Source organism: Biomphalaria glabrata, chromosome 2, assembly GCF_947242115.1.
Source record: "Biomphalaria glabrata chromosome 2, xgBioGlab47.1, whole genome shotgun sequence".
Taxonomy (NCBI): domain Eukaryota; kingdom Metazoa; phylum Mollusca; class Gastropoda; family Planorbidae; genus Biomphalaria; species Biomphalaria glabrata.
In genome coordinates this window covers 38,695,747-38,722,354 of record NC_074712.1, presented here as the reverse complement: position 1 = coordinate 38,722,354, position 26,608 = coordinate 38,695,747, and the positions used below count along the sequence as shown (strand labels likewise).

At 33.6% G+C, this 26,608-nt stretch overlaps 1 protein-coding gene across 6 annotated transcripts in view; it reads right to left on the bottom strand.

Moving 5' to 3' along the window:
• The window catches only part of LOC106068744 (probable E3 ubiquitin-protein ligase HERC4), an 82,804-nt gene that overhangs the window by 19,753 nt on the left and 36,443 nt on the right, over positions 1–26,608 (bottom strand). For all 6 annotated transcript variants that reach the window (XM_056020440.1, XM_056020441.1, XM_056020442.1 and 3 more), the window contains 10 exons: positions 24,706–24,816; positions 24,009–24,149; positions 23,832–23,879; positions 22,035–22,130; positions 21,649–21,782; positions 21,134–21,181; positions 20,519–20,585; positions 20,358–20,401; positions 18,197–18,380; positions 692–974 (listed from right to left, as the gene is read on the bottom strand). In XM_056020440.1, coding sequence (XP_055876415.1) covers positions 692–974; positions 18,197–18,380; positions 20,358–20,401; positions 20,519–20,585; positions 21,134–21,181; positions 21,649–21,782; positions 22,035–22,130; positions 23,832–23,879; positions 24,009–24,149; positions 24,706–24,816 — 1,156 coding nt within the window. The remainder of the gene's footprint in view (positions 1–691; positions 975–18,196; positions 18,381–20,357; positions 20,402–20,518; positions 20,586–21,133; positions 21,182–21,648; positions 21,783–22,034; positions 22,131–23,831; positions 23,880–24,008; positions 24,150–24,705; positions 24,817–26,608) is intronic.

The window sequence follows — 26,608 nt, the reverse complement described above, 5'->3', positions numbered from 1 at the left end:
ATACATTATAATTTACAGGGTATAACAAGATTATTTGAATTTAATTAACGTTTCATATTTCTTTTACAAGATTTAGTAATGTCCTTTTTTTATGTTATGTTATGACTTCAAGACATAGTTTTTTTTTTCAATTTTTTTTGGGTACATGTCTTTAATGGATAAACCTTTATAATCACAATCAATATTTAATTAAATTTACAAGATTCTTATGAAATATAGACGTTACTTCAAAAAAGAAGATGATTATATGTCCTATGCATGGTCCTAAGTCAATCCAGTCATGCAAGTTAATCAATGACTTAAATTCTGTCTCTTGGCTGACTCAGGCTATATACCCATTCCATGCTCTAATAGCAAAAGGAAAGAAGAAACATTAGTACATATTTATCCTAGTATATGTAACAAGGAATGTGCCTTTATCTTTGTGTCTTTCTGAGTATTTAATTATGTTTTGTATTTGAAGATTATCCAATGTTGAAGGCTACTTAAATTGGTTGTGCAGTATGTGCCAATTAAGAATATCAATACAATGGTCTGAGTACAACCTTATAACAGCCTTCTGTCATTGTCTTCAGCCCCCTACAATGTCCTGCAAGAGTTTTAGGCAACAAATTTCATTTCTGAAGGAACTCAGAAACAAGTATCAAAATGAAGTCAATATTGTTTTCTGGTAATTAATTGTTATACTTGCCTAGTTTATTTAGTGTAGAAAGACTGTCTAATCCACATTGCCTGAAGTCATTAGAACCACAGCTAAGAACTTTGCCATCTTTCAAACACACCAATGTATGAGCTTTACCACTGCTTATACTTTGTATTTCTTTCCCATTTAATGAGTGAACTTGGGTAGGGGATGAAACTGTGTGTTTTGCTGAGCCACCTAGATCTTGATCTATTATATTTAGTCCAAGAGCTCCTGTAGTCTCATCTCCCCAACCAAAAATTACTGGCATTGTTGCCAATTGTTGGTAGAACTGAAATTGATTATCATTATTCTAAATTGATCAATCAATAGGCTATATTAATATTATTAGACCTTATAATAAAGGCTTAATTTTTATTAAAATCCTTAAATTGACTCTAACTAAATTTTAATTTTTAAAAATTTTGTTTCTAACTTATTTCATTTTAATATAATTTCCGTCTATTAGATCTCTCTATCATGTTCATACAAAAAAACATCTAGAATGATCTCCACTCAACTGCCTGACCTAGCCCTGAATCTGGCCATTGATAATTTTGATAAATATCCTAATATGACACCTATAAGTAGATCTAGAGATATATTCGGAAATTACACTGTAACTAGTGTAACCTTGTAGAATTATTTATAGATCTAAGCTGTTTCTAGTTCTAACATCGGGGATTTCTTTCTGCGAAAATTAAAATTAGATCTGCAAGGTTTTTCCGGAATTTATTTACTTTAAAATATTGATATATTGTTTCTAGAGCTAGAGCATTGATCAATAATGTCTATATTAACTAGAATCTTGAATTGGCCAATGTAAAATTATATATATAGATATAGCCTACTCCCATAGATAGATCACCCTGGTCTATAGGCCTATATTGATCTACTAACGCTAGACCTAGGCCTATATGAACAGGACACTGAAAAATAAAAATCCAGATATAGCAAACAATAACAGTTATACTATTAATTATATAGGTCACAGACAAACGTTATTCAGTTTAGCCTACACAAAATATATGATCCATGGGCGTAACCAGGGGGTTGACCCCCCCCCCCTTTTCCGAAATGAAATATAGTGACTGATTTTTTTGCTTTGATTTTGTTTATTTTAGGTGAGATTTTAATACTAAACCATCACTGCCCCAACGCAGCCAATGGGTTTTGAGTTTAAAACCCCCTACCATGGGGGTTTGCAGTTAAATTAAATCCTCTTATTTTATAAAACAAAACCAAAAAAAGAAAAAAGAATGAAAACCTACTACAATCCCCAAATTCCAAGAGCATAGCTAAGGAAGATTTTGATTTTAAAACCCCCTCCGAAATTTACAATAAAACACCCACTTCAATATAAGACTTTCCATCAGTAACCATGATGAGCGTAGCCAAGTGGGGTTTGTATTTAAAACCCCCCCTTCAGCGGGGTTTTGAGCTAAAAATAATTACCTCTTCAATATAAAAAATTTAAAGCAAACTACACACTCAAAATTCTATGAGCGTAGCCAAAGGGTTTTTGAGTTTAAATCCCCCTTCAGCAGGGTTTGAAGCTAAAAATACCTCTTCAATATAAAACAAGATTACAAAGAGAGTTTGTGCTACACAAACTCAGAGGCGGCCCCCGTCGAAGTCGGATCACTGTCGGATCTGCATATTCGCAAATAATATTCAAGAGGTGATTTAATTTTGATGGTCAAAAGTAATAATGTTTCAAAGATTCATTTGCCGTAAATTGAAATTAAATAAAAAATAGTAGATTAGTTTTAGTATATTAAAACATTACAATATTGATCAAAACGTTTGGAAATGAAAATCTACACTTTTTTTTTTACACTTTAAGTTTAGAAATTGAAATTCTACATCTTAATCTAGTCTATTTTAGTCTAAACTAGATCTAGAAATAATTTTAATTAGAATATAAATCCAGATCTAGATATACTGTAATAAAAATCTAGATCTAGTTTTAAAAAATCTAGATTAGATCTAAATCGGGATATCATATTCCTTTTTTAAACGCGAGTCACATAACGAGGCTTAATAAACATTAACTATACCGAGTTCTTTTTTCATTTCATTTGAAGAATTAATTCCATATAACGTCAGAGGGAAAAAAAACACTAATTCATACGGCCTAGCTAGACTAAAAATCGCCTTCATCATTACGAGCCATTTATCGAGTGTTCATAGACTTTGGTGCACCGAGTGCGTTCTTTAAGCATTTCATTTAAAGAATTCATTCCATATGACGTCAAAGGAAAAAAAAACACTACGTCACACGGCTTAGTTAGACTAAAATATATTTTCATTAATACGAGCACTTTTTCGAGTGTTAATTTAATAGACATTGGTGCACCGAGTGCGTTCTTTTAACATTACATTTAAAGAGTCCATTCAAATGACGTGGAAAAAAAATCTATTACCTCACAATAGGCTAGTACCGGTACCATAAAAAAATGTCTTTATTTACACGAGATATTTAACAAGGGTTCATAGACATTGGTGCACTGAGTTCTAATAGAATTTATTTAAAAAGGATCAAAGCCGCATTGTTTTTGCGTTTTGTCTGTCAGTCGGTCTGTCCATCATCTTGATATAAAAAAAGAACCACTAAAAGTTATTAAAAATTGATTAACCTTTATTGTACGTTTCAAAACATCGCAATAATTTTTAGGTATGAACACAATTGAAAAGTGTATATAATAGATTGTTCCGGATGTTTGTATAAATAGTAAAAGAAAAAGAGAATTTCAGATAAATGTAATACCGTTAATTAAATTTTTTGGATGGTCTCGTATAAAAATTAGATGTACTACAGCCATGTGGAGAGATTTTCATACCTTACTTTGGAGTTTGGATTCTGTTTTCCTTAAAAATCGGAACATAATATTAACGATAATTTGATTTTACATGTTTTAGGTAGAAAGTTAAATGTACTGTAAGAGAGTAGTGAGTTAAAATATTTTTCATAAAAATCCGTAAAAACATTATTTCGTAAATGAGAAGATTATTTGTTTATTAATTAGAAGAGGGAGTTCAAACAATTATTTGGCGTTAGTAGATTTTTAGATAAATTCGGAAATTTCTGGCGACGATTTGTAAGAAACAAAATCCGGAACTTTCTTTATCGATTACAAAACTTCTATGTTATGTTTTAGCAAGAAAATTAAATGTCTAAAAAGTAATTTTCAGCAATAAATTCGAATAAATTACTTTTTTTTAAGCCCCGAACAACCTATTGTCGATATTTTTAAAATTTGTTTTAAGATGAAAATACGGAACAATTTGATATTGATAACCAAATTATAGTGATGCATTGTTAAATAATATAAGTGTAATATTAGTAAATTATGCGATTTCAAACAATCATTAGGCATAATTCATGTTTTTAAAACAATATCCGGAACATTTTTACACTTAATGAAATATAAGTCAGTATAGAGATTTTGATTTAGCATTAATATGCTATTTACATAAAAAACGGAACAACATATTATTGATAATGTGTTTTTGCAACGTTTAAGCATGGAAATTGAATGTAATATAATTTAGAAGAGCAAACAAACATTTGTTGGGGTTGATTAGTTTTGCACAAAAAAATCCGGAAAAATCAATTTTTAGATACTTAAAACTATTGAGATGTTACGGGAGGAACATTAAAGTGTAAATCAGATTTTCAATAGCTTTTAGAGTTCTAGTTTTTTTTTAATCTAATCGTGACGGACAGACCAACCAACAGACAAAACGCACAAAAATAATCTTCTTCTATTCGGATGGGGGCACTAAACAAAAAATAAATAAAATCTGATTTTTTTTTTAAGTTTAAGGAATTGGTTTAGTACCTGATCAAGTAGCGACGTTACGCTACTGCACGAAAATCGCTGCATAAAAAGTCCATTTAAAAAATGTGTGTGATATTTACATACAAAATGCATTATTAGCCTTTATAAACAAACAGAAATGTTTTCTTTTAATTTTAGCGGCTAGTTGACCAGAAAAAACATTTTTAACTATTATTTATATTTGTTGTAAACATTTACTGTACATTTTTAAAATATATTTTACTTAGTGACACTGAAAATACACAAAAATTATCCATCTTTGTTAGCATATTGTAACATTGCCTCCCTTACATTTACGTAATTGTTTTAGAATTGGTGTATTTTTATGAAAAAATCGCTTGCATAATTAATTTTATAAATTAAACGGTTTGCTTTTAGAAAACCAAAAGTAGCCGTTGCACCTAAACTTTTGAAGCCGCATTTAATGATGAAATAATATTTTTCATATCTCTTCTAGTTTTCGAGATCTGAGTGTGACAGACGGACAGACGGACATTTTGCACAAACCTAATAGCGGCTTTTTCCCCTTACGGGGGCCGCTAAAAAAAGCAAACTACACACTCATAAATCTATGAAGTAGCCAAGGGGTTTTAAGTTTAAACCCCCCTCCCTTTAGCAGGATTTAAAGCTAAAAAAAAAATACCTCTTCAATATAGGCCTATAGTCAAGCCAAGGGGTTTTTGAGTTTAAACCCCCCTCCTCCAGAGGGCTTTTTTTTTTTTAAAGTTAAAAAAAAGCAAACTAGGCCTATATACACACTCGAAAATCTATTAACGCAGCCAATGGGTTTTGAGTTTAAACCCCCCTTTAGCGGGGTGTTAAGCTAAAAAAATACCTCTTCAATAAAAAAAAAGCAAATTACACACTCAAAATTCTATGAGCGTAGTCAAGCCCTCCTCCAGAGGGCTTTTTTTTTAAAAAAGTTTAAAACCCCTCCTGATGGTTTTGAGTTTGAATAGGCCTACCCCCATACAGAGAGTTTTGAGGCTGAAAACCTCTCTTTTCAATTTTATTCTAAAGCTAACTACAGTCACCAATATCTATGAACGTAGCTAAGTGGGTTTTGAATTAAAAAAAAAAAAAAAACTCCACATATTTTTTAGTTTAAAACCTCCCAACAGATAATTTTGACGATAAAACTTCCCTTTTCGATATAAAATCTAAATCAAACTACGGTCACCTAATTCCAAGAGCGTAGTCCAGAGAGGTTACACATTTCTACCAGTGGCTGGGCTCCATTAATAAAGTGCAGTGAATTTCATCTGCCAAAAATTGAAAAACACTAAATGTCGAAATGGGAGTCGACCCCTTAGTAAGGTTGTGACAGAGCGTCGCACGAGATTTGCAGGACATGTTCTCCGACAAAATCAACTGAAAATGAATTACCCATAATAAGAGTTACCCATATGCTAGGACAAATTTGTACAAATACTCCTTCTTCCCTAGTGCTATTAGAGCATGGAATGGGTTGCCTGAGCTAGCCAGGAAAACCAGTGACTTGGCAGAATTTAAGTCATTGGTTAATATGCATGACTAAATGCATGACGCGTTGGACGTAATCATCTTCTTTTTTGAAGTAACGTCTGTATTATATAAGATAAGATAAGATGACATCCTAATAGAACTTGGCGCCACACTTTCATGGAGGTCCTCAGCTGTGACCTACATATTTTGCCACATCCAGGGCAATCATAACCATTGACAGCAGGTGGTCGATTTAGATTTTCTTTTCGCCGTCTGCGTTTGTGCTCGGCAGCAGATTTTCTTTTGCTCTCAAATGTGTATCCCGCGGCCTTCGTGGGTGACCTCCAGCTGTCTCGTTCTGAGGCCGCATGCAACCAGGTGCTCTATTCTATGTCAGCCAAGGAAAGTTGACGCCTAAGCTGGTCTTTAAAGCATTTCCGTGGGGCGCCTCTGTTACGTCGACCACCTTTTAGTTCACACTAAGCTGCGCACGTAACATATATATTTTATTTTATGTCTTTTTTTTGTATGTACGAATGTCTAAAACGTTACCTACGTGCTTACAATGCGGGTGCAAAAGTGATCTTTCTTTTTATTGCATTGTAGTTTTTTTATATTTTAGTATTAATCAGGTAAAACGACAGGGGCTTGCCAAATTTTAAAAAATCAAAATATTAATTTAACTGACGTGGTTTCAACTTCTAAGTAGAACCTTTCTACCTTAGCAACACGATTAATTCAATAACCTTTTAAAGAGAACATTTTAATGCCTCCTTACCAACGCGATTCTAGATCTATAATGTACATTCTTTTAAGCGACAGAACGGACCAACTTCTGACTAACGTACCATCGTACTATTGGCGTTTTTTTTTGCGTGAACAGAACAGGCCCGCTACAAAACACAAAGATGATCTTAGGACTACAAGCCCATTTCAAGACGTCTTGCTAAACACAAAGATGATCTTAGGACTACAATTTAAGCCCATTACAAGACGTCTTGCTAAACACAAAGATGATCTTAGGACTTTAAGCCCATTACAAGACGTCTTGCTAAACACAAAGATGATCTTAGGACTACAAGCCCATTACAAGACGTCTTGCTAAACACAAAGATGATCTTAGGACTACAAGCCCATTACAAGACGTCTTGCTAAACACAAAGATAATCTTAGGACTACAAGCCCATTACAAGACGTCTTGCTAAACACAAAGATAATCTTAGGACTACAAGCCCATTACAAGACGTCTTGCTAAACACAAAGATGATCTTAGGACTACAAGCCCATTACAAGACGTCTTGCTAAACACAAAGATGATCTTAGGACTACAAGCCCATTACAAGACGTCTTGCTAAACACGAAGTTGATCTTAGGCCTACAAGCCCATTACAAGACGTCTTGCTAAACACAAAGATGATCTTAGGACTACAATTTAAGCCCATTACAAGACGTCTTGCTAAACACAAAGATGATCTTAGGCCTACAAGCCCATTACAAGACGTCTTGCTAAACACAAAGATGATCTTAGGACTACAAGCCCATTACAAGACGTCTTGCTAAACACGAAGTTGATCTTAGGACTACAATTTAAGCCCATTACAAGACGTCTTGCTAAACACAAAGATGATCTTAGGACTACAAGCTCATTACAAGACGTCTTGCTAAACACAAAGATGATCTTAGGACTACAAGCCCATTACAAGACGTCTTGCTAAACACGAAGATGATCTTAGGACTACAAGCCCATTACAAGACGTCTTGCTAAACACAAAGATGATCTTAGGACTACAAGCCCATTACAAGACGTCTTGCTAAACACAAAGATGATCTTAGGACTACAAGCCCATTACAAGACGTCTTGCTAAACACAAAGATAATCTTAGGACTACAAGCCCATTACAAGACGTCTTGCTAAACACAAAGATTATCTTAGGACTACAAGCCCATTACAAGACGTCTTGCTAAACACGAAGATGATCTTAGGACTACAAGCCCATTACAAGACGTCTTGCTAAACACAAAGATTATCTTAGGACTACAAGCCCCCTACAAGACGTCTTGCTAAACACAAAGATGATCTTAGGACTACAAGCCCATTACAAGACGTCTTGCTAAACACAAAGATGATCTTAGGACTACAAGCCCATTACAAGACGTCTTGCTAAACACAAAGATGATCTTAGGACTACAAGCCCATTACAAGACGTCTTGCTAAACACAAAGATGATCTTAGGACTACAAGCCCATTACAAGACGTCTTGCTAAACACGAAGATGATCTTAGGACTACAAGCCCATTACAAGACGTCTTGCTAAACACAAAGATGATCTTAGGACTACAATTTAAGCCCATTACAAGACGTCTTGCTAAACACAAAGATGATCTTAGGACTACAAGCCCATTACAAGAGGTCTTGCTAAACACAAAGATTATCTTAGGACTACAAGCCCATTACAAGACGTCTTGCTAAACACGAAGATGATCTTAGGACTACAAGCCCATTACAAGACGTCTTGCTAAACACAAAGATTATCTTAGGACTACAAGCCCATTACAAGACGTCTTGCTAAACACAAAGATGATCTTAGGACTACAAGCCCATTACAAGACGTCTTGCTAAACACAAAGATGATCTTAGGACTACAAGCCCATTACAAGACGTCTTGCTAAACACAAAGATGATCTTAGGACTACAAGCCCATTACAAGACGTCTTGCTAAACACAAAGATGATCTTAGGACTACAAGCCCATTACAAGACGTCTTGCTAAACACGAAGATGATTTTTAAGCAGAGTTGCCTACAAGTAGACCAACGCATCTTGCGTAATTTGTACGCAAATGGACACGAAAATACGCGAGTACGGTTTATCATCTGAAAATATATATATATACGCATTTGCTCCGCAAAAGAAAAAAAAAATTAAACAAAGCAAAAAGTTGTTGCTAATCATAATGATCAATATAAGCCTAGATCAGTGCGCCAATGCCTGGAAATGGTCTATTTCTATTAGCCTAGATCTACCATGAAAGATACTTTTTTTTTTCGCGCGCTGACTTAAAATAATTACTAGATCTAGAACTTGCTGATGCAAATAACGCGGAGTTCCTTTCTATGAGTCGGTTTATTTGTAGACTCTATATGTCTTCAAACTGATTGGGAATAAATTGATTTAGTTCTAATTCATTTGACTTTTATAGATCTAGTAGGCCTATTTGGGTTAAAACGTTAATATACGATGTCAAGCACTACGAATTTACGTACGTAAATCTAGATTTAAGAAATCAAACTGATATGCCCTGACTAAAATTACAGAAAGTAGGCAGATCCAAATTAAGGTACCATTACCCATGAAAGTTTAACTTCAAAGAATGAAATCTGGGACATTGAAGGCTGAGTTTGCTTACAAAAGAAAAATTTTGCTTAAAAAAAAAAGCATCAAATTCTTTATTAAATCCCTTGTGCTCCTTCAACACATATGTCTTATAAGAACCCAGAATAAAAAGCTATATCTTACAACAGCTAAAAAGAATATATAGGCCTATATTCAGCAGACTCATTAGAATGTCTCATATAACTTTATGCTGTTTGAATTATTTTATTTTTTGGGGGGGGGGGGATTGCCCCATTTCTTGTATATAAATGTGCTTGAATGATTTTAGTCTTTCCCGAGTATATTGTTATGACTCTACGTTGCGCACTGTCATTCGGCGCGACATTGTGTACCAGAGGACACGATAGAGAACAGAGGAAGGAAGATGGCCGATGATTAGAGATGTAAACAAGAAGGCCTGAGATGTGACTCTGGGGTTTGGCTCTAGATCCAGTTTATAACTGATTATTAAACGTTCTGTTTTATATCACTTTCGTTGAGGTTAATTGCTAAGTTATAGCAATTGGTGTCAGAAGTGGGATCCTCAACGAAAGTGGAGAAGAAGGTCTAGATCTAGGTATAAGACATTGAACGATTCCATTTTCGGGTAGATCAACATAAGTTTTGGTTTTAGTTGATCAACGTTTTGATACGGGATGGCGTCTAAGAAAACACTTAGTCAACTGTCATTACAGGAACTTAGACAGGAAATGAGAGGGAGGGGGCTGAACGTAAGCGGCAACAAGAAGGCACTCATAGAACGTATTAGGCCAAGCATCATAGATGAAGAGCAGGATCCGGACACCTATTTGTTTGAAAAAGAACCAGATATGAGGGATCATTTTCAATCGATGCAAGAACAAATGAAGGAAGACCTGGAATCAGTAAAGGATGAACTTAAAGACGAATTAGGTAATAAACTGAGCTCAATAGCATCCTTTGTGACCGAATTGAAAAATGACAGACAGTTTCAAACAACAATTAAGAAATGAGGTCGCTGAATTAAGGTCCCAAATGGTGGGAGATGTTGATTTTAAAATTCAACAATTACGAAATGAAATGAAGGCGGAGCTGCAAAAGAAACAAGATGCGGGTGCCACTGTGACTGAAATGACGGGAAAGATTAAACCACCGGTGTTTGACGGCTCTGTGTCTTGGTCGGTGTATCGATTACAATTCGAGGCGGCGGCGCAAATCAACAGATGGGATACCCAGGCAGAGAAAGCAACTGGTCTTATGTTGGCACTCAGAGGAAAGGCAGCCGAATTGTTACATTCTATGACGGATCGGACAGACTACGATGCCATGGTCAAACAATGGAACTACGATACGGCAATGAACACCTGCAGGAAGTTTTCAGGATGCAATTAAAGAATCGACAACAGAAAAACGGAGAGACATTACAGGAATTAGCAGCAGACGTAGAACGTCTCGCCCGTCTTGCTTACCCATCGGCAACACAGAACTTTTGGATGTTCTGGTCACAGATGCTTTCATAGATGGAGTGCGAGATTCGGAACTTAAGAAAGCCATCCGAATAAGCGGAAAACGGAAAATCAACGAAGCCCTCATCTATGCCCTGTCCTACGAGGCGGCCGAAGTTTTAGCGAGGAACATACACTATTGTCGGACGTTAGATGTGGCGGAAGAGGAGGATCTGCCGAGGCGGATTCGAAGAATGGTAGAAAAGGCTTTAAATGAACGGGAACATTATCAGACCTCAAGGCGTAGTAAAAAGACTTTTCGTTGTTGGAATTGTAACACTCCAGGTCATGTAAGGAGGAATTGTAACATGTTGTGCCAAGGCCAAGGCTGTGCATCAGAACGTCAACCGCTACGATTCTACGGGCTTAGGGAGCAAGAACTGGCAACCCAGAAAATCGAAACTCCGAAAATAAAGACTCGTTTCAGAGTGTTAGAACAAAGCAGAACCTTGAGAGTGCAGGGAAAGATTGGCGCTGGTTCTTATAGGTTCCTCTTGGACACAGGGGCTACGCGGTCGATAGTTGGACCCAGTCTGATCGGAGATCAGGAAATAATACGAGTGAATGACTACACTCTTAAAAGGGCAGGTGGCAAACTGTTACCTATATTAGGACAGGTACGGCTTAATTTTAAAATAGGAAGTCAACCATTTAGTCATGATTTTCTGATCGCCAATGTTGTCGACGACTGCATCCTTGGTCTGGATTTTATGCAGGAGTTCGGTTTATCTCTAAACATTGGAAGTGGAACTGTACAATAAGGACACATAGAGTTCCCATTGCTTGATGATGGTGTGGAAGGCATTCAGGTGAAACGAATCGAACATACGACCATACCAAAATGGTCTAATCTGTCAGTAAACAGGTATCATAAAAGGGACAAACTGAAGTGGACCAAACTGGAAGGCCAGCTACATCCTAGAAGAGCGGAGATTGAAACATCAACCAATCATTGTTGTGGCTATACGGGTAGTTACAAGGAAAGTGTTGGTGGTGGCAGCGCCGTCCATGATCATAATGACAAATCAGATGGGTCTAGCTTTCAAGATAAAGAAAGTGGCACCCTTTTCAACGACAAGCGCAGACCCGAAAAGAAAACGCTAGATGAAGAAACTAGAGGAGTGACCTATAAGCAGAGTGAAACTATTGCTTTCGATGTCCTTGATACGAGTGCTTCAATGGGCATGACCAAATCAGACAACGTTGGGTCTGTGTCCAATACTACTGTTTGGCTACCAGTACTAACTGCAGACATGAGGCGCGGTGGCTGAGCGGTAAAGCGCTTGGCTTCCGAACCGGGGACCGGGGTTCGAATCCTGGTGAAGACTGGGATTTTTAATTTCGGGATCTTCGGGCGCCTCTGAGTCCACCCAGCTCTAATGGGAACCTGACATTAGTTAGGGAAAAGTAAAGGCGGTTGGTCGTTGTGCTGGCCACATGACACCATTGTTAACCGTAGGCCACAGAAACAGATGACCTTTACATCATCTGCCCTATAGACCACAAGGTCTGAAAGGGAAACTTTACTTTACTTACTAACTGCAGACAGGAATCTAATAAGAACTGTACGGGCGGCACCTCGAATGAACAATGCAAATACCAGAAAAACCATCAACAGGTCTGGACTTGACAAACGTGTGTACGTCTGCCTTCACAAAGCAGAGTAAAAGATGAATCAATTTCAGCGGAAACTGGACACTGATAATGTGGGTAATGGACATGTGTAGAAAGGCATACCTTCTGGAGATGGCTGAAAATGACAGTGTGTTTATGACCTGGCCTCCAGTGGAACTCTAACTTTCTTGCCAGAACTTCATCTGCACTGACAATTCTGTAGCCCTGTCGAAAAGCTGGTCATGTTCGGGACGAACATAACTAAGGAGGGGGCAGTGTTATGACTCTACGTTGCGCACTGTCATTCGGCGCGACATTGTGTACCAGAGGACACGATAGAGAACAGAGGAAGGAAGATGGCCGATGATTAGAGATGTAAACAAGAAGGCCTGAGATGTGACTCTGGGGTTTGGCTCTAGATCCAGTTTATAACTGATTATTAAACGTTCTGTTTTATATCACTTTCGTTGAGGTTAATTGCTAAGTTATAGCAATATTTATTAATATTTAGGCAAATACACATTTGCCCTTCAAAATACACATTTCCAGGTCTGGGAATAGACATTTCTATTTTACCATGTAGGCATTGATTTACTTCAGTTTTTCTCAAGCTGCTGGGGAGAAGGTGAGAAGTCCTGACCATTGGGAAGTGTGCGAAGCCGTTAAAATTATTTTACAAGGGTAAATAAATTAATACATGTTATTTCATTTTAGCTATCAATCAACGATTGAATATTAACCAGTAAAATTACATTATTATCAATGTTTACAAACTTAAAATATTTTAAGTTACAAAACTTCGTATCGTCTTCTGTTAAGGACATTTTTAAAATGTTTCGCGAGAGGAGTTTGCAACAATATTCAAAACTTTTTTTATTTGAAAACTTCTCTGCTTACGGGATACGTCTCGAATGGTCGAAATTCTCTCAAGTGTTTAACATCGTTAAGTTTACGACTTTTGTGAAGAAAAAAAATGTTTGAGTTAAGGCTTCTAACTTAATAACACGAAGTTCATTTTAACTTGTATTAAGGCATACGTGCGCTATATGTAACTCAAACATCCTTCGCATAGAAGTATTGACCAACGCTGCCTTCTTTTTTTATTAGACTTATTTTAAACGACTATTTCAAGAAAATACTTCAGTATCGGAACGTCCAACTTCGTTATACTTTAAAATTGACATGGACTCTTATAATTACGGGAAGAAAAATGCGTTGTAGACGACAGAGAAAGAACTGATGAAGCTCAGAACGCAGGAAAGACGGAGATAATAGCGCTTCCCCAGACTACACTTCTGGATGGAGAGGGAACCGGATGCTTCTCTAATACCATCTCCAAAAAGAACTTTTTCGGTTATACAAATCACTTTAAAATTATCTACAAAGCGATATTTCTGAAACGAAAAAGACTTCACGTTTAGCTGGGCGCCAACAGTAAAAGTTTGAGAAGTCGGATGTCTCTAGCATTTCAGATACGGCCAGTACCACCCTTTCTTAATTTAATTTTATGTGACTTGCTATGTTCTTACTTTAAGAAACAGTACAGGCTAGACGTTATGGAGAATGAGTTCCCGAAGATCAGAAATGCTGAAACATGCTTGGGCCCGGGGCTCCGCCCTGAACTCAGATATGGAAGCTTTAAGCGCTCCCCAAGACAAATTGCTGACTAATGAGAAGGCAGACGTATATTTTCTTGTCTAGATGGTAGTCAAAGTTTTAATAACACATCATAATGTTCTACCGTTTCCGTCTAAAAGTCTAACAAAGGAAACATGTTCAGGTGATTTTCAGTCAGTTTCTAGTAAACTTGCATTAAATTTGCAATAACTTTTGAGTAGATGTCATAAACAAAAGGATTTTATAATATAATTGACATTCATTTAACATTTGTACAACAATCAATGAAAGTAATCAGCTCACTTTATTAGTTCAACAATAGGAGCAAACTACGATAGTGATTACTGGGAAATGTTTGAAGAAAGTTGATAAGGGAGGGGTATGACGCTCTGAGTTAACCGCACCGGGTGACACCGACCCTAATGATGCCACTATTCTGGTGCACACTATAACCGTCGGCACAAAAGCATAGTTATAACAATATCTATCTATCTATCTATATATATATAGAGAGAGAGAGAATGAGATAGAGAGAGGGGAGGATACATCCCTGTTTGAGACCCCTCAACTATCTATCTATATATCTATCTATATCTATATAAAGAGAGAGAGAGAGAGAAAGAGAGAGAGGGGGGAGGATATATCCCTGTTTGAGACCCCTCAACTATCTATCTATCTATCTATATCTATATATAAATTATATATATATATATATATATATATATATATAAAGAGAGAGAGAGAGGAGGATACCTCCCTGTATGAGACCCCTGAAATCAAGTCTTTATTTTAGGCTAAAGATCAAGGACTAAAAAATCTAATACATCTGATAGTAATAGATTTAATTAATACTTTGCTTTTAAACTGCAAATAATTATAAGTGGATTGAATATGGCTGTTGGCCCACAATTTTTGGCTTCCTTTCCCTCTTAAGAAAGTTATACATATTTCTATGGATTAGAACTAGCCTATTTTAGAGGCCTATTATTACGTCTTCCATAAGTCTTCTAGTATAGTAGAATGAAGAATGCATGTAGTTTATAAAATAACTTGATTATTTATTCTAAACTTTGCATATTGTGTGAAAGCTCTTTAAATTTAATTTTGCACATATTTGGGTGAGAAGGCGAGGTGGCTGAGTGGTTAAGCACTTGGCTTCCAAACCTGGTGTCCTGGGTTCCAATCTCAGTGAAGATTGGTATTTTGATTTTCGGGATGATTTTTAAGGCGCCCCTGAGTCCACCCAACTCTAATAGGTACCTACAGCTGACTTTAGTTGGGGAAAGTAAAGGTGGTGGTTGGTTGTGCTTGTTAACTGTTGGCCAAAGAAACAGATGACCAATAGACCACATGATCTGAAAGGAGAACTTGACTACTTTTTCTTTTTTTGCACATATTATTGGCATAATTTGCTGTAGAGAGAGAAGCAAATTACACAATAAAAATAATAATCCTTTGGATATATATCTAAATTTATTAATTTATAACTTTCCCTAACAATACAATCAATGGCACATCATATCTGTCACTAAATCTTTCAATATTAAAAATAATAAAAATAAATTTCTTAAGAAAAACAACCAAAAACTGATCGATACATGCTACAAAAATAATGTGTTCACATTTGAGATCAAAAGCCAGAACAATAATAATTTAATAGAAAGAACAATGTAAAGTATGAATCTATAAAGCATAAAATTGAAGAAACTAATCCAGCTGTTAGAGTAAACAATCTAAACTGGTTTATGGAAAGTGCACATTTGACACATCTAGATAATTTTAAACAAAGAATAATGGAAATGAAGAATCCCTAAGCTCAGGCACATTTAACTAAACTAAGCCTGTTGAAAAGAGTTACCATATTTTCACCCATATACCCTGCATACTTGTATAAACCACACAGGTGTATACCATAAACAAATTATGAAATAATTATAACAAAATTGTACAACCTGCACCCTTTAATACCCTGCATGTCCATGACTTGCAGTAAACTTAACAAAAATACATAATGAAAAGACAGTTATATGTATTATTAATTCCTGTACACATGTATAAACCATGGAAAAAAACAAGCTATTAGGGAGACAATTTAAGTTATGGTGTTTAAAATGATAGACATGTTATTTTATTTATTACCATATCAATTACCTGCAATGGTCACCAATTGATAGTCCAGCATGACCCTCCTACAAATTAATTTGTAAATACAAATTTGTATCTTACTGGGTTCCCATTTAATAGTTAAGGGTAAGATAAAGATCAGATTCATAACAGTTTTTATTGTCAAAAAGTAAACTGGGGCTCTTAGTTGGCAGGAAAGATATTTTTAAAAAAAATATTTTAAAATGTTTAATTTATATCTATATCATAATTGAGAGAGAAAATATAATTGTCAAACATGTATTTAGTATTGAAATGTTAAAATAATGCATACATTTTACAAAAATAAATTACAATAAAAATGTATAACATTTAGCTCTCTTGACTCAAGTTTCAGACATTAGAACTGAAGATTATTTTATGGCCTAGCTGAAATCTTCAGTAGAAAAGCAATGGATGGTGGGGGTGGAATTGAAACCAGGGTCATTGTGACCTCAGTCCAGAGTGCAAACCACATGATACATACATAAATTTAACCTAAGAAAATGAGTTCAAACTAATATAAAAAGTTACATTTTAAAACAAAATCCAGTATATCGGATCTATATTTGAAACTGTTCATGATGTTAATTTTAAAATAAAGAAATTGTTGCTTTTTCTTTCATTTGATACTGAATGCCATTTCTGAAAATATGCTTATTATCAGGCTCTTATGAGACCAAATCTTTCTGTTTGTTGGATGGCCATAAGAAGTTTTTCTTTTAAAGTTTCCTTCTTGGTGTATATTGGCAATTCTAAGATGTGATGACACAAGAGAGCCACTGGTAAAAAATCCTCACTTTGCCATGTAGGCTGAATCTAGTGAAGAAAGAATGTTGAAAGAAATGTGAATGTTTTACACTGAAAGAAATGTGAATGTTTTACACTACTCCAAAAGAACACTACACTGGCCAAATGTGCTTGTTTTTTTTTTAATTTCTTTTGTTGCTTTGTACGCCTTTCAATTTTAAAGCTTTGCAGTTCATCTCGTATATTTGTCTAGTCGTCTGAACACCCCAACATAAAAATGAGAACGAAGAAGAAAAAGAAGAAATGGTCTAATTGGTAACTTTTTCTTTTTATTCATATCTTGTCTAATGAATAATTGTGCAAAGTTTTCAACTTGATCCAAAAATGGGTGAGGAAGGAATATCGTGTACAAACAACAAAACAAAAGTAAAACTATTCTCAGATTCCCTAATTTATTTTCAACTTTTTCGTTCAATTTGAAAACATCTTAAGTATTCTGCCTTGATATTCAGATACTGCTTCAGCTACATTGATTTAAGTCAAAGATTAAAAAATTATAAATAAGATTTCAACCACACTCAGGAGTGTTTTTGATGCTAGTAAATTGTGATGAAAATAGCAAAGCAAAGCGTAGGGAGAATTTTCTTCACAATGTTGCACATTCAGACTTGCGTCAATTTAAAAGTTTTTTCCTCTTAATTTACTGCTTTCTTATATAATTTGACTACATACTGTATCCCCTAAATAAGAACCCATGTAATATTTACTTTTGTTTAATATTGGGGATACAAAGAGCAAATGTAATTGTCCTGTTGTGAAATAAGAGCCTGCCATAAAAATCAGTGAAAGACCTCCAATAAAATTTAATAACATACCTGAATGGGTTTCATGCCAAAGATAGGGATACGATCACTGCCAGTCACAAAAACTGAATGTAAAACAAAATTTAAAATTTATGACTTGTAGGTAAAAAAAAATTATCAAGAATGTAATTACAAATTATAAATGATGAGTCACTTACTTAAAAATTTCTTTTTGTTCTCCAAGCTCATCTCATGAAAAACTTCCCAAAACATTTTAATGGTTTGATGATCTTTGCAGTAAAAAAAGGGGTAAATTGTTTTCTTGTTTAAAAAAAAGGAAAATTTCCATAAGAGACCAATAAATACTTCAATAAAGTATAAAACACGCTAACATACCAGAACTTAACAGGACAAACTTTGTACCTTCTCTAAATCTTCAAAGTCATTATCTTCCTCACAGGCTACCAAGGCATGGAGTTCTTGAGGGTGGAATGAATCCAAAACACTGCCATCACACACACTATGAAATCCCTCACTGAATGCATTGAACTGAACTTCTACTGACTTGTTTAAGATGTCATCAACATATAGGTCAACATATTCTGCCCTGTGTAAAAACATGTTTTAGTCATTCATCCAAAATGTAGAAAAAAATATGATTTTCTGCTGACAAAAAAAACAACAGGATGAGGGTACATGTAGTGAGATCATGTTTAGGACAATTAAGCAATGGGCTTGAAATGATTTGAAAAGAACAATCTGTAAAACAGCAGAATAACAGACAGAAGAAACAAGTTATTGTGTTTGATATTATGTATTATTCTACGAAACATGACTTCATAAGCCCAGATGTGATCTACAAATTTTGCTACATCTTATGTAGACAAAGCCTTTGTCTGATCTGACTTGATTGGGATAGGGAAGCTAAAAAGAGAATAAGAGCAGACCAGAACCAGATGGTTTTTCAAATTTGAGTTAATAACATATTTAGGAGCTGTGTAAAAAATTTGTTATAGTAAACACTTTACCATTTTATTTAAATGCTTAGAAACATTTATATTTAATAAATTAGACAGTAAATTCTTGACATCTAAAAAAAATGGGTTCTTTGTAATTATGATTTTAGGTTAGCCATATGACACTCCGCTTAACAATACTGAAATCGAATCTAGATCTAAATAAGCATTGACGGCTAATCCACAGCTATGGTACAGATATATATATATATATAATAGCATTAGGATAACCAACTCTAGAAAAAATGTAAAATTTTCATCTAAACCCCAGTCTGTCCCAAAAAGTAAATGCGTGTGTCTGATTCTAACAAACTAGTCAGTGTAAGGCTAGTCTGGGCTATGTATAGATGGTCATAATAACAAGGCAACCAAGTGATAGTGTTTTTGTGTGTTGAGTGGTCAGGCGAGAAAATACACACTGCCATAGTTAGTCAAGCATAGAGATCTACTCTTAACAAATTTTTTTTCTTTGCATATACCAAGATGTATTATTAAATTTCTTTTATGAAAATGTAAACTTTACTTTATGGTTTTTCGTTATAAGGTAAGTCAATAGATTAAATTAATAGGTTTGAGTGATGTTACATAGAAACCAAGTGAAAGTCTGACAGTTTTGGATACGCAGAAAAATTACATCAGAAAAACATCAATTACTAAGTTATTGAAAATAAAATAAAAAGAATAATATATTCATTTTCTGTAAATCAAAACACATAATTTATCAAAATTGTCAAAACCCTCAGAGTTTCTCTTTAAATTTCAGAACAATTTTGTTCTAGTTTGGACAATTACGATAAATAGGAAACATTTTTGTATTTTTATTAAAAACCTAAGAAAAACTAATTGCGCAGCTGTATATATGGTACTTTCTGTCAGAGAGGTATTATTGTAATTATCCTTTAAAATTCCAAATATTTTAAATATCTGTCAAAAAAGTAAAACAAACAACTGGTAGACTTAAGTGGCAATTATTTGGGTGACAATTTAAGAGACTGCACTTAAGAACCAAAGAGAATGGAACTTTGACTGATGACCTAAATATATATCTGTCTGGTCTTATGATATATGCCTCATATTGTTATCACAATAGTCCTAAGTTTGAACTCTGCCTGCTTCCATCCCTGACATCCTTTAGGAAGTTTGGATTAGAATATAACAATTTTCATTTATGAAGGAACATCCTAAAGTTAAAACAAAATAATAAATATGAAATTGAGAGGACAAGATTTTGTTTGTGTTTTTATTTGGTAACATAAATGGTAACAATCTTAAATCCTAAAGTTATAAAACAAATAAATATGAAATTTGGTGGATAAGGTTTTGGTTGTGTTTTTATTTGGTTAAGTAACATCAATGATCACAATGTAGACCAATAAATATTCTTATTTAACAGATGAGCTATACCTCACTTGATGTATGGTAAATAATAGTCAAGACTTTATTTGTATATATTTCACTTTATTTTAATAGTGCGATTAGCAAATGTATTGCAAAGTGCTTTTCAAAAGACAAATATAATATTAATAACTGAGAATATTTTTAGTACTAAAAGTTAAAAATAATATTACTTGCAAGTGTGATTGACCCTTCTTGTATCTCCTGGAATCAAAGTCTGAAAAAAAAAAGAACATAGTTTTAGGAATTCTTCATTTTCATTTCAATTTTGTTGAAATCTTTTTTCTTTTATTATTTTCTTCATTGAAAAAAAAATTGTATATTGAAAGTATACCTCAAAAAATAAAAAAAAATTGTCTTCAATATCATCTCCATCATAGTCAAGTAAATTTTGAAAGGCTCTGAAATAAAGAAAAAATTGGATCAAGACGTTCACAGTAATGTACACTTTGTGGTCAATAAAGATGTATGAATATACTGCATATATGTTAAAAGTAGTATTTTAAAAAATGTTTTCAAGTTGTTTATAACCTTCTGCATTAAAAAAAACCAAATGTTATTTCTTTTTACTAATGTCAGTTCACTGGTTGAGGAGATTCATTGAAAATCTAGTTCTATGACAATCACTTTCATGTCCTAGAAAGGAAATAACCTTCTTTATAAATTAGACTTAACAATAGTGTGATTTTTGCATATTGTTTTTACTATTTTTACTGCCATGCTAATCATATAAGTTCTATGACAAGAGTGCCCAGTAATCTTAATAAGTTACACTTGTGACACACAAGTTTGATTCATAATTTTCTTTTAAAATAATGCTGTAACATAAAAGAAAACTCTGCATTATTATTTTTTTAAACTTAAATTGTAACCATTTAAATTTTGTTTTAAATTACATATTTTACGTAGCAGTTTAGAGATATTGAAATAGCAGTCAAAGAATTATTACCCTTCCATATATGGATCTAATTCTCTGAAATCATCTTGTGTCACAGGTCTGGAAAAATATCAAGAAAAGAAACTGAAGTAAGAAATGTTTCACCTTTAAATTATATAATATCATATATTAGTTACTTCCACTATGTAGGTGGGGCTGAAGTCACAATATTCAAGGGCTTTAAAATGGACATTAGTATTGGAGGTGAAAAGCTGGTAGGTGTCAGTAGCTTTAAATACTTCAGAGCTATGTTTTCAGATGCAAGGTACCAAACCTCAACTACTGGCCAGAATTATAGACTCAATAGCAGCACTTGAAAAACTCATAACAATTGTCAATGCAATATGGACAGACTAACAGGGATTTATAACTAATAAGTTATTACATAGAACTGAAAAACATTTCAAGTCTAAAACTAAATAGTGAATGATATTACATTGATTCGAAAAACATTAGATCAGATTAATTCTACAGCCAAATAGTCTAGTAGTGAATACTGAAAAACAATATAAAGATATTAAGCCTACTTTTTGAGAAGCTTTTTGTATAATGCTAATGGAAAAGGCAAACTGGTGATGATAGAATTGTAGATTCCAAGTCCACATAAAACTCCAGTCAATCGAAACTTGTTGACAAGTTCTTCGGTTATTGTTGAATTTTCCTGTGAACAAGAGTGATGTTAATTTAACTTTTTGGTTTTATTGTTAAGCTGTTCTTTCTTACCATTCTCTCTTAAACAAAAAAAGGTATTAGCTTTAAATCTTTATCATTAATTTAAAAAATGAAACCTATAGACCTTCAAGCAAATATGCAAATACAAATAATAAGAAATAAATATAAATAAAAAAAAAATATCCATATATATAATCTTATCTATTTCATACTTGAGCATTTATAAGATCATATAACATACCAAAGGACAAAACCATTGCAAATTAGATTTTGGAGCGATTTTAAACATTCTGAAGTCTGGGTTAAATATTTGAGCCAAAATGACCCTAAAGAATTCCTGGTTTGACAAAAAAAATTTTAATCCATTGTTACCAAAATAAAATAAAAGTCTTGTATAATTTTGTTAAGATCAGTATCAAATTTACTTAATCAATGTTGGTGTAAAGGGTAACAAAGTTTTTAAGACAATGATTTAAATGGCAAGAGAATAATAATAACAAGCAAAATATATAGAACAAAAAATTATTTTCAAAAATACAAAGTTTATCTAAAGGGGAAGAACTCCATCCTTAGAGCTATATCTAACAATAATGTACAAGTTATTTCCTTTACTTGATATCAAACAATATAATTAATTACCAATAACTAACTTACTAATTGAGTAGTTTTGTTTATTGATTCATAGTTTTGTTAGGTACAATAAATAATTGCTTCAAGTATCAACTTGATTGGTGAATGCATGAGGGAGAAATTGCGTTAACAATAATTTAAGGGGACTAAACCCAACAAATTTAGCCATATATGTGAATACTGCAGTATTAGTTTCCCTTGTTGCTATTAAACAAAATAATTAATTATCAGTAATTAACTGGCAGATTGGTTACTTTTTTATTGATTCATGCCTTGTCTATGTCAATGAATAATTGTGCAAAGTTTCAACTTGACCTGAGAATGGGTGTGGGACACTAGCAGATGTGGGGGGAGGAGGGGGGCGGTAGGGGCCTGGGATTTCCCTTCTTGTTTTTATTAGCCATAGATTTGGTATTGAAGACAGAAGGGACCACAGGTAGAGATGAATGAGATGATCTATATAATATAAGGTACATATTGATGTTTTAACCCATTTGTATATTATGTTGCACACAGAGTCTGATCGCAAATTTTATCATTAGTGAATATAAAATGAAAAAGGGTTGTACCAGGTGGGAGGGGCGAGACATGCAATTGGCTTCTGCCCATCGGACAAACCAATACTTTTTCCGTTTTGTATTATAGTTAAGAAATTACAAAATTTAAAAAAAGAAATGTCACTAATATAATTTATATATGCTATAAATTAAATTCTTATATCCAGTTGCCCCATCCCTACTCTTTAATGCCAAATGCAATCTTTAGCAGAAATTATAAAAAGGAGCAAGGATTAACGTTTTCACTCTATCGCCCTCTCCCCTTTCCAGATGAAAACATGACATTTAAAACAGAATAGTCAAATATGGCAACAGAGTTTATGTAATTGCACACAAATTTATCTTAGTTATGTTAAGAAATAATTTGTTTTGGAAAAATTTAGAATTCATACAAAATTTTTCATTATAAGAGTAACAATTGAGATGAGTTCTGAACCCAAATATTATTATCCTAGTCACCGTTTTCCAACCTTTACTCAAACTGGTATTTTTCAATTGTATAAAAAATTTTGAGACAATATATATTTGAATCCTAAAAATGCAAAAAATAGAGTAGAATCTAATTGGCCCACTTAATTTCTCCTCCCACTTCTGAAATTGTTTGTTGTTTGTTTTTGTAATTCTTCTTTTCTCTTTTTCAGTATCTTGTGTTGTTTTTACTATTCTACATATTGTTAAATCCTCTAATCTAAATTTTCCTGAACTAATGCAATGTGGTAGGTTATTTATGTAAATCAGAAAGAGTAGTAGTACTTTGTCTCAAAAGTCACATTTTTATTTCAAATTTGATTTCCAGCTTTATGAGTTCTATTTAACAAGTTAGTTTAGAAATAGAATCAAATATTTCTTACTTTTTGTATAACTGGCTGATAAACATCCTCCTCTCCTTGTATTATAATCTGGCAATAAGAAAGTGTGCTTCATTGTTTACCAATCTGATTAAGGTATTAATCAGTAACTTCAAACAGTAGAGTAAGGTTTGATTTACTATGGAACACAATATGAACATAAGCAAAATATAACTTTACCTGGAAAGGCTTCTTAAGGTCACTTCTATTTTTATATTTGAGCTGTTCTATTGTGTCTTGAAGGATTGTACTTCGATTTACAATCAGTCTAAGATAGAGTCTTGAAAAATCTATTAATTGCCATTGTAGATTCATGACATTCTGTTAGGCATATAAAAACTAAAATTATTTATACAGATTATAATATACTATTAATCCTGATTATAATTACAGTCTATCTGACCTTGTTTGTAAGCTCTATCATTATTTTTCAATTTGCATTTGAAATTAAAATGTAAAAACATAAAATCAGAAATGCTATGTAAAGGCACCTCACAACTATTTTTCAATGTTGCCAATAATATATATTGCATACAGAGACTCCTTAATCCACTAGATATATCCTAATCTCAATTTTACAATCTAGATATGATCAAAGTCTGTTGCTTTGTTAATAATTTTAGATATTTGAAATTGTGTATAAATATGTTAAAATGCATATCAAGGTTAGTAAGTAAACCATGTGAATCACAACTGTTTGTCTAAGATAGTTATGCCTTTGAAAATATGAGCCATATGCAGAAGGTAAATTATACCTTAGATGTCTTTTAGTCATTGCAATGGTTTTAATAAAGTAAACATTTTTCAACCAATAAGTTTGTTTTTTTTATAAATGTAAAGGCAAAGCATAAGTCGAATAGCTAAAACAAAATCAAACCTGAGATTTCCCTTCTGCATCCTGCAATTTCAATTCTGAATCACTTTGAAGTAACATTTTTTTAGCTTTTTCATCAAATAAAAATGGATATTTGCTTAAAAACAGACCAGGCTAGATTTGAAAAAAAAAAAAAAAAAGAATAAATATTGTTATAAACCTATTGGGGGCGCAATAGGGTTAACTGTAGGTTCAGCTTACACACTCAGGCAAATCTATCAGGTCAACGGATGTCGATGGACAAGGGACGGTACTGCTAGTACACGCTAATATAACCCGTGTTATGGCCATGTGATCGAAATCCTTCACGGACAAGAGACATTGTGTAAGAAAGAGGAGACCAAGTCAGCCATGAAGTCGGTCCTGGCGGAGTCCTCAAGTGAATGTATGAGTCCAGGAAGAGATAGAGACAGTAAAGTTTAGTACAGTGATGTACAGTGTAACATTTTTAGTTGTTGATGTGTTGCCAATTGTCTAGTACTTCATTAAAGTACCAGATTATTAGGAACTCTTGTTGGCAAGTTCTTGATGTGTTGTGTGTTGACCAGTGTTTACAGAAAGTCTGAGTAGGAGAGAGAGAATAGTAACAATATATATACATGTTACCAAGAAAGACAGACATTGGAAAATCTCAACTTTCACCAGTCAATGTCAACACATACCAAATAAGTCAGAAAAAGGTCAAATATTTCATTACATTCTTGTATATTCAGACGCTCACCAGTGTGAGGTGGAGGTAGAAAAGAGAGGAGACTAGGTCCATAAATAGGCAAACATCTGTCTCCAGCCTGCTTAGTTCAGCTCTATCATTCTTATTCAAGGTTTGAAAGTGTGAACGTTTTCTTTTTTTTTTTTTCAGATACCCAAAATTTGAATGTGATCATTTCTTGAAAACTTAAATGCATTAATTCCAAATAAATGAGAAGAAAACTGTTTATTTTTCTCAGGGAAAGTAACTCTAAACTAATTTCTGGGATGATTTCTGTTAAAAGTAAGTGCAACACATTTTTGGATTACAGACGATTAAAAAATTTTTAATATTAAAAATTAATGATGAAGAGAAGTTAATTGTACTATTAAAACCATATAAAACAAATATTCAGTAACATGTTATCATAGGATACCATAGGAAACTCACACCAGTATAGACCATGAAAGAAGAACACCAATGCTAGTTGCAAGTTAAATATAAAAAAATTACATATGAAGTTGTAATGTTATATTTAAATTTATGCAAACAGTGTAAATGATCGATCCGCAGAAACACAGGGATGGTGACTATTAGTTCATAATGCTTTATCAAGATAATTTAACTAAGTGTGTCCAGCTATGACCTTTGAAAGCTAAGACAGCCAAGAAAGTAGCGTATAAACTTCTTGCATTATTTTTAACTTTTGGTGCTCCAGCAATATTGCAATCAGATAATGGTAGAGAATTCAGTAATCAATATTTTTAACATTTATTGCTCCAACAATATTGCAATCAGATAATGATAGAGAATTCAGTAATCTGAAGTATCTGAAATATGCCCTATGTGAAAAGATGTTAGTTATGATAGTTCATGGAAAGCCTTATCATAAACATAAGACTCAATTGAAAGGGCCAATTAGAATATATAAATTATGCCAACTGCATGGATGAATAATGGCACTACAAATAAACAGTCAGATGGTTTGCCCTTTGTTTAATTTGAACACTACATACCAATATGCCAAAGTTCTTATGAAGCTATGTTTGAGGTTAAACCAAAAAGATGCTTAGCAAACAAATCACAAAATATTGAAACAGAAAAACAGCTTGAAGAACAGGTTAATACTTCTGCAAAAAGAAATTTAGTGGTGGCAATACAGAAAACCATATTTCAAAGAAAACTGTTGAAGAGGACATGCAATTTACCACATCTTCA